The sequence below is a fragment of the Centrocercus urophasianus genome, unplaced genomic scaffold (assembly GCF_019232065.1).
Source record: "Centrocercus urophasianus isolate 14NV4802_14NV808 unplaced genomic scaffold, USGS_Curo_1.0 seq_10, whole genome shotgun sequence".
NCBI lineage: Eukaryota > Metazoa > Chordata > Aves > Galliformes > Phasianidae > Centrocercus > Centrocercus urophasianus.
Genome location: NW_024884142.1, coordinates 15445838 through 15455612, shown reverse-complemented (window position 1 = coordinate 15455612; position 9775 = coordinate 15445838). Strand labels below are relative to the sequence as shown.

Sequence of the window (9775 nt, the reverse complement as noted above, 5' to 3'; positions counted from 1 at the left end):
ACCCTTTTGCAGATTTTTCAGTAACGTAAACTGAAATGATTTTTTTTATTTTTTTTTTTTTCTTCTCAAATAAATGAAAATAATTGTGGTGGTGGTAAAATGTGGGCTATTAGTGTTGTCGAAATAGGTTGAGGGGTGGAACGGACATGGCCTTTTGGGGATTCTGAGAGACAGTGTGGAGGAACAGTCACTGAAGGCTGCAGGAACTTCTGCAGGTAGACACACAGGAGGCTGCAGGACTGGGACCATTTTATGGGTGGAAGAACTCACTTGCTAGCACCAGCAATTTTCTGTGTTCTCTTAAGTGCTTCCTAAGAGACTGAGGAGGTAACTTGTTTGTCTGGCTAGAAGTCTAAAATGTAGCTAACACTTGTGTTACATTATTCATGTAATTTCTGCTCCTGAAAGTCTTTGATAGATTTTAAGCAAAATGCTAACTCGCACTTGATCTATGCTTGATCTCCTCCTTCAAATCAACCCTTTCATGCCAGAGTGGTAGGAAAGAAGCATGGCTTACAGGAGATACTTGATTTGATTTACACAAATGGATTTGTGGATGTTGGTGATGTGAAGTGCCTCATTACAGTGTTAGAATAGTGGGTGGTCACTATAATTTTCCTTTTCTTATTTTTCAGAAAAAGTATTTCTGTGGTAATTAAGTTATTTAAAATTGTTCCCTGACATTTGTATGACATTTCTTCTGTGGTTGTAGGAAAAGGAATGCAATGCCAAGAATCTGCAAGGATACTGACAAATTACAATGAACAGTGCATAACTGAAAGTTTCATACTGTGTTCATGATGTAATATGTTCCTTCTCCAGGAATGTTTAATAACATCAGTTTTATTAAAGCAATCTGAATCAATTGATAGGTATGCTAGAGAAGATTTTTAGTTTAAAGGCCTCCTGAATCCCTGCAGCCTTTTTATCTATTCATTAGAGTTTCTGCTAGATTTGAAATTTAGTAATGATTACTTATTAGTTCTTTAGTTTTAACTGTGAATCTCTTTTATTAGATCAATTTTATTAAGATTTGAAAACCTCCCGCAAGCATTTGACAGCACTGCTCAGAAAGATTCAGTCTCAGAAACCTACTACTGTGAAGTTAAAAATAAAATTGCAGCCTGAAATGCTTTCCTGGTTTAGGTATAACAATAAATGCTGGGATTACACTTGTTCTGAAGTGCTTAAATGCGTATAATAATCCAAGCATTACAGTGCAGAGAATGTCCTTAAACTTCTCTCTCCTCAAATGTTTCATTAATACATCTCTGCAGGTCAGAGCCAATACAAGCACTGTGTGTGGGATTAACAAAATCGAGTTGGAAATTAGTGAGTGTGCACTGTAAACGTATGTTTTTTTGCTGAAGACTTCCCGTTAATGAGCTGCTATAGTCTCACAGGGTCTGTTTGATGTTCAGAAGGGACAAATACCTGCTGAGTAAATTCTTAATGCTGTTATTCTTGAATCCTAAAAACAAAGTTCACACTATCTTGATTACAATACAGAACCCTAAGTGTTTTATATTACAGAGATTTGGCTGCATTTCTTAAGTGTGACTATATTATTGTGGGTATCAACGGAACGCATGATAAACATGTCTGCAGTTTACTTTTGATGTTGATGGCATGTTTCAGATCTGCCAGAAAACCCTTATAGTTTGTATATTATAAGATCTCTCTGCAAAAACTATTATATATAAATATTACAATTATTCTTTATATTATATTATATAAATATGTAAACGGTATCCACCAAAAAACCTCTGAATGTGCTCTCGCATTAAAACTGTCCAACTGTTGAATTTATGGCATCAAGACTAATGCTTAATTTTCACATTTGGATGAATATGTCATACATTATTAATGCTACATAACCTCAAATAATGATTAATTGCATAAAAAGAACATAGGTGTCTAAGAAAAGCCAACGGTAGGGTTTTGAATTCAGAGAGAAGAGCAGTATAAATGTGATTTTAAATTGTGTTTGGAATACGGGAAAAAATATAACATTAAGTTTCCATATAGTCACTCATGTAAGAATATGTACTGTGGGAGGAAAAATCCACTGAAATGCTTGTTTTGCTTTCTTCTTCTTCAGGTCAAAACTGTGGAGGTTTAGTACAGGGACCGAATGGTACTATAGAAAGCCCTGGATTTCCTCATGGTTATCCAAATTATGCCAACTGTACATGGATCATTATCACAGGAGAACGAAACAGGATACAATTGTCGTTTCATACTTTTGCCCTCGAGGAAGATTTTGATATACTGTCAATTTATGATGGACAGCCACAGCAAGGCAATTTAAAAGTGAGGTAAAGTACTTTTTTATCTTTCATTTGTTTCTGTCTCTCTCATTCTCTGATTATATGTAGCATCAGTCTTAGTTCAAATTTGCTCAGTTCAGGGGTAATTCCAATAAAAGCCCCAAGTAAGAGCACTTCTGCGCTGAAGTAGCTTTTTTTAATCTGTCACCATGATGGAATCTAGATTTGGCACAGGGATGCTTTCCTGAATGCACCTGTCCTCATTCCTAGTTCCTATTGAGATCACACTTTTGTAATCCTATGACTACAGTATTTGAAGGAAAATTTAATTATGCTGCAAAAAGTGTCCCACTGAATGTGGTATAGGCAAAGTGGTGGACAGTACAGTAGTCTTTGAGAGGCAGACTCATTAGTGGGTGTCAGGCAACCTCTGGAAATACCAGATTAAATACTTGCAAATACCAAGGAGTTGAGCTGAGATTTTTTGACTCTGCCAGAATTGAAATTCTTTTGCATATACAATTTTTTTTATAGTTAGAGACCTCTGAAGTTCAGAAATTATGGTGTCTTACATCTTTTAGTACTACTAAAATTAGAAGGATGATTTAAAGATATTTTTTGATCTTCAAGCTTTTCAAGAACACGACTTTAGATTTTGGAACATTAATTTCTGTGGTACGTGACTTGTTTCCTCAGCCATTTGCTAGATCTAGACAGCAGTGATTAAAAATCAGCATTGCTGTTGGTTCTGCTATGTCATTTTCTCTTCAGGCATGAGATTTATGAAGTACTGTAAAACACTACTGTCAGATCTGTTTTCTGATTGCTCTTTTGCATGATGCAGATTTATATTATACTGCTAAAACAAATGTCGTAACATCACCAATGTGTTCTGCATTTTTAGTGAGTGTCATTGCGTTTCTGACAAAAATCATATTCTGATTGATTGTTGACTCAGTGCAAAAAGTTTTGAAAATCATGGAGCTACCCCTGCTTTTCTGTGCAGTATATGTGCTTCTTTTCCTGTACTTACTGATTTTTAGTACTTATATCACCTATATACAGGGAGTACTTCTGATTAGGTCAAATGCTGTTATTATCAGTAACTAACATTCCTGCTGCTTCTACACTAATCTATTAGTAGAAAATTGTTTAAGGGAAGAACGCAATTTGATGTTCTGTGGTTATGAAAGTAGAAGACAGAAAGTTTACTTTGTAGAACACTAATGTTAGAAAAGCAGAATTTGATTGACAAAATGTTATTGACATAGCTTGTGCTCTGTGACTTAATTTTTCCTCAGCTTAGTTGCACAAAGCATATTCACAGGTGTGCCTTTCCACAATTGCACATGTGAAGATGATTAATTCAGCAAGATATTGGAAATTAAGGTCTTGCATTTTAGCTGACGATGTTCAGGTGTAAGAGAGCTTCTTGGAACTTTCCCTTCAGAGTATGCATATTCATATTTTTGCACAGGTGGAAATACTGTGCTAGATTTTTTATAATTATATATTTTTTAGCTATCATACAGAATGTTGAGATTTTTCTTAAAAATAGTTGTGTAATTGTATAGCTTTCACAAATTATAATTGAGTAATGTTCATTACAGATTTTGTATTGCCTTTTGTAGCTGTTGAAGTAAAATTTAGTAAAATGAAGTAGTACAGGCTAGGTTATAGCGAGGTTACTGTGCTTCTTGAAGAACATTTTTGTATTCACCAGCGTATTTTCACTAAATATCTTAGTTTAAAACTAAGAAAGTAGAGCCACATTTGTAATATATGTTGAAATGATAAGGTAAAGGAATAAGTAATTTTAAGTCGTGGAGAAAGGAGAAGAGAAGTAGTTCTAAGATGTGTATGAACTTTGTATGTTATTGCATTATTGAAGTGTATACTCATTTAAAGGAACAAATTATATATGGCAGCGGTCATAGGTTATTGTCAGATATGTTACTAAGAGTTTGAGAAGTAAGGCTATAATAGGAAGAATGATGACAGTTAAGGATCTAAAAATACTATATCATTCTTGCCTATTGTAGATAAAACCGGACTAGCACTCTTTCATTCTGTGTGATTATTATAATCTCAAAAATTCTCAAAAATGAATTCCAGGAAATTGTGGTCATTGTTTTCTTATTCAGAAAAGCTGCTAATTAAACTCTACATGCTGATAGGAAGATGCAGATGTACAGACATAAATATTTTGCGTGTACACACAGCTATCAGTAACAATTTTGGACATGTGATATGTATTATTTGGAATGTAGTTTTAAAATGTCTGCTTGCCTTCATTCTGAGGCCTCCTATGCATTATTTAGCATACTGCAGTCTAGGTAGTAATATATTAGATGCTCCTTGTTATTGCCTACATTAGTTGAAGTAAAGATTTCTATTCTAATGATGCTGTAACATAGAAGATGGAAGTTGCTAACAAAACATGCCATAAAATAAAGCTTATAAAATTTTTTTGACAGTCATATACACAATATATGCTAAATAGCAATATGTTCTTCCTGCTTTCTTGAGTCATTCAGAAATAAGAAAGAATGAACAGTATCCCCTTTTTTTGTCAGTAAGCAATAAACAATATGCAAATTCTTCACAACTTCACAATCCAAGATTTCAGATTATAAAAAATCACTGAAGTAAAAGTTTGGGCTTCTCGTTATTAAGCTTTTTTTATTTATCTTACTAAACTAACATTTATCATGTATCCAGCATGTTTGGAATTTCAGAGGTTTGTCTTTTCATTTCTTTGAAAAAGACATCCATCTTTCTTTTCTCTGGGATCAAGAGAACAGTAAACAATGTGGATTGATTGATTTCTGTACAAAGCTGCTGACGTTGCAGCAACTAAAGCTTTGTGCGGGTTAGCATTTTGCCATTCCTTGTTTCTTTTTTTTCTTTTTTTTTCTTTTTTTTTGCCTTCCCCATGAAAACTTACTGATGTATTTTTGGTTATTTTTGCTTCTGCATTGCACGTATTTCTTACAAATCAATTTATCCACTTGTTGGTTTATTTACTTGTGTGTGTGAGCTACTGAGTTTCTGAAGGAGATATTAAAGGAATGAGCACAGTTTCCCTCTATCCACAGTACAGAGTACATTTATTTTTCCAACTGAAATATTCATTTATCACGGCACTAAGTAACAGAAGCAGTTGTTGTTCAGTTTGGTAAAACAAGAAATAGCAATAATTCCAGTAGAACAGCCTGGTATCCTGTATATTTGTAAGAAAAATAAAACTGTTATTGTATGGCTAATGAAACTTATTAGCGAGTTCCTGACTGTAAAAATGTTACCGAATGTCCTTCCCTTTTATGTTTCAACTGATTTGATTTTTTTTTTTTTTTTTTTTTTTTCCTCAAGTATTATGGTGTTACGAAGAAAGAGCCAGATTTTAGCCACAAGGCTAAAACGTGATTCATTTTTTATCAGAGTCATAAAATGTCCTGAGCTGGGAAGGACCTGTAAGGATCATTGAGTCCAGCTCCTGGCTCTGTGCAGAACTACCTAAAAATTAAACCACGTTTCTGATGAGCTAATTGCTGATAGAAGCGTTCCACTAGCATCATGAAGGGCATGCAGTTGAAGGAAACATTAAAAAAAGTGTAATAGTGGCTAATTCAACAAGGCATTTATTTATTTTCAAAAAATTTTGAAAGGTGGGAATCCTACTCCTAGCATTTTTAACTCCTCAGTTCCAATCTTAAGCAGTTTAATTTTTTTTTTTTTTTTTTGAAAGCTTACATACTATAATAAAAATAATTCTTTTTATTCTCCAAATCATGGAGCATTGTTGGAACTCCCGCCTTTTTGAAATGTGGGAGTTCCCACATTTGAAATGGATTTTCACATGAGCTACTGTTTCTTGAGAGGGAGAGGGGGAGGAAGTATTTTAATAGGTCAGAGAAATCCATGAATCTATAATAAAAAGTATTTTAAAGTGATTTTTTTTTTTCAGTCAGTTTTTTTCTTTAAAAAAATAAATGTGGTACCGTGGTGAAGATACAGTTAGGATCAATTTCTTTGTCCACTGTGGAGGCAGATACCTTTTTAATTTCCTTATTAAACTGGTTATACCATGTGATTCATCAGAGAAGTTATGCGTGTTCCTTCTTCGCCTCTTCCTTACTTCTTGACTGGAGTTGTGTAAATTATAGCCATGATTTGATGCATTTATAGTGTTTTACAACCATAAGTATTAGCTAGAAGTGAAGAGTTGGGATGTGACTCCACAAAATACTAATTCCTTTCATTTTAGAAACTTTAGAATGCAAGAAATCTTATTGCTTAAGGGCAACAGTCAGACTTGACTTAAGAAGATAATAAAAATTAGTTGTATGAAGGCACCTTTCTAATAAAAAGGCATTATTCAGCACATTTATAACCTGCTGAGAAATACAGGATATTCTTTATGAATAGCTTTAATGGATAGCTTTTATGTATTTCACATTACAGCATTTTAGAGTAGATTTTTAATTTTGGGTAAGAGGTGCATGTTGTCTCCCTTGTTATTTGTAATTGGATGCCAATATATTAGAAATGATGATTACTTCAGCTTGAAATAAACATATTTGTGATCTAGGTCAAACAGCTATACATTTCTTGATTCTGTGTTATTGAAAGTTATTTTATACAACCACCCCCTTGGTGTATCCATTAAAAATATTTAAAGCTACAAAAAAATAGAAGATTGCACATTGCCAGTGTGGGTATGGATCTATCAGAGACATTTGTGATTGTTTCAGAAGCTCCTAAGAAACTCTGCAATTTTTCACATAATTTAGATACAGGATAAATTCCTGTAAGATGTGACTTCTTAGAAATGGCATACTAAATTATATTAAGAAGACAGGTAAATACAGGTAGGGAAATTACAGCTCTTGAAAGTTAGACGCAACTTTAAAACTCTCTTTAGGGTAAACTGGTGATACAGTTGATTTCAGAAATTTCAATCAAGTTTCCAACTAGATGATAGAATGGTCATAAAAAAAAAAAAGGTAGAAAATGGTGACTTGATTGTTGTTTGTGTAAGGAATTTTTTTTTTACTCTTAAGTATGTCAGTTTTTGGGAGTGGAGATAACTGCTTAACTTTGCGTGTAATTGTTTATTTCACATGCAGTGTGCTTAAAGCTGTTCTTCCTCTTTCTGCATTTCCCATCTTGTTCAAAGACAATCCTTTTTATTTTTGAAGATACAAGTTGAATTGATAGAATTCTGTACAGAAGCGTTGCTGATCAGTGTCCTCAAATTCTGCCTGTGTAATGACTTTTACTCAAGTTTTTGGTCAGAGATCAGTCTGTTTATGTCCTAGCACAGCCTTTAGAGAATTTACAACTAGACTCCTCACTGAGAAAGAAATCCACTTATTAAAATCTGGCCCATTTGGAGAATTGTTACTATGCAACTTTATTACAGGATTTGCCAGTTTCTATATAATTGTGATAGGTAACTTTTAAATTTGGACGTAACACATATGCTCTGAAGAAATTTTGACTGCTTGTTTTGGAGAGGAAAAACATCCTTTATGTGTTAGCTTGATAATAAATTAAATTAAGAAAAAAAAAACTTTATGAAATGTAATAACTGATTCATCATATTTCTGATGCATATAATTAGGTTAAACTGTGAATCATGTTCTCTGCTGTCATCTGGTAATTACCTGCCTATCTTAACTGAGTCTTGTGATTACTGACTGTATGATCATAGTCTGTCTTTGGGTAAGAGAGCCACCCTGTGCTGGACCAGGAGGTAGTGATAATAGGGTTAGTTACAGTATTACAATTTTTCAGGCATTTGAGATGAGTGCACGGTCTGTTCTAAGCTGATGCAATGGAAACAAAGCATTATCTGATAGCCAGTCACAATTAGTTCAGCTTGTAAAACAAAATTTGTAAGCAAACTTCGTCAAAAATGTACAGTTGTCAGGGTTACTTATAAATTTTCCTCAGTTTTCATCTTTTTCATATTCAAATGAGCATCCATTGACATTATCAGGGACACTGAGTTTTGACAGTCATGTTTTTCACACTTATGTGGAGAAAGAAAAAAAAAAAAGTGCTGTAGTTCTTGGTTATTTCTGGCCTCATTCTTTACTGCGGGTGAAAATTACGTATGCTTATCTACATTCTACTGAATGAATTTATCAAAACATGGCTAGCTGATGTAGAAAGCATATAATGAGAGTGACACTGATCATAAGGAAAGTGAAGACAAATTTTAATAATAGGCTCAATACCAATTTGGCAGGAAACTGCATCCTTACAGAACATTTACTATTGACTGTCTTTTCTTACCATTGATTTGTCTCTATTCTCTTTCACCTGCAGACCTCATTTTTATTCTTGTATTTCAGCAAAAAGACTATTTAAAATATATTTATATACATCCTTTTCTCATCTCCCACTCCCACAGCACACACCTATACTCTGCAATTCTCTTTGAAGAGCTTACTGTGAACAACATTGTGAGAGAAAAGCAAAATGACAAGGAAGAGAAAGTAACAGATGGTAATATTAGACTGCATGTTTTTCTTAGCTACTGACAGTCATGTTTCACTAGGCTTCTGGAGCTAAATATGCATAGTATGGCCTTAAGTAACAAAATTGTTCTGAAAGTTAACACAAATGTATATACAGTATTGAACAATCCATTCAGTGTTTCCTATTTCTTAAGATAATCATTTAATTCATGAATTAGACAATAGTCCATTATAGTTTCTCAGTCACTTTTTCTTTGCCCCCAGAACTGGTCTCACTTATATACTGTATGAGCAACGAAAGCCCTTCCTCTCCATAAAGCTCACAGAAAGGAGAGTTAGAGCATTATGTAGTGTGCATGAGGTGAGGAAAACTGTAACAAGTGTATTGAAGCAAAAGTGTGGGATACCAAAAGCAGTACATTCAAAAGATATAAATCATGAATTTATACCTAATCCGTTTACTTATAAAGCTGATTTAATATAGAAATTTTCTCTCTACTACTGGCAGTCTCAGAAATATAAAAAGTCATGTATCTTTGCAGAATATAGAGCTGAGCTGTTGGTTTCTGTACAAACCTTCTGAAGGTGGGAAATCAGGTTAAGTCGTACCTATTGATAGTGTAGCAGAGCAGTTTTATGATCAGCTGATTTTTATGTAGAATTTGTATCAGTGCATTTAACTTTGATGCATCGCTTAACAAAATTGGCCAGCAGCAGGTAGGTTGGGGTGCTCACTTGAGAGCTACAGAAATCCAGGCTTAATCCCGAGTTGCCTAGTTCATGTGAAGGGCTTGATTGTGAAATCCATGTGGGTCTATTCTTAAAGCTGTTCTGCTTTGAGTAAATAATTATTTATGGTGCCCGAAATACTCAGTATTTGGCTCTGAGTTTCACTAAGGATTCTTTAGGAATGTGAGTGAGATTGATTTCACCCTATGCCTTTCTTAGATTAAGTGAGGACTTGAGCAGAGATGGTGCCCTGGTGGCCACCAAGATCTGGACTTCATGATAGGACTG

The 9775-nt window shown here is 34.1% G+C and overlaps 1 protein-coding gene across 1 annotated transcript in view; it reads left to right on the top strand.

Annotated features, from left to right (window-relative positions):
* The window catches only part of CSMD1 (CUB and Sushi multiple domains 1), a 988742-nt gene that overhangs the window by 209084 nt on the left and 769883 nt on the right, over positions 1 to 9775 (top strand). The window contains exon 2 of the mRNA XM_042815127.1: positions 2102 to 2318. Within this exon, the coding sequence (XP_042671061.1) occupies positions 2102 to 2318 (217 nt within the window). The remainder of the gene's footprint in view (positions 1 to 2101; positions 2319 to 9775) is intronic.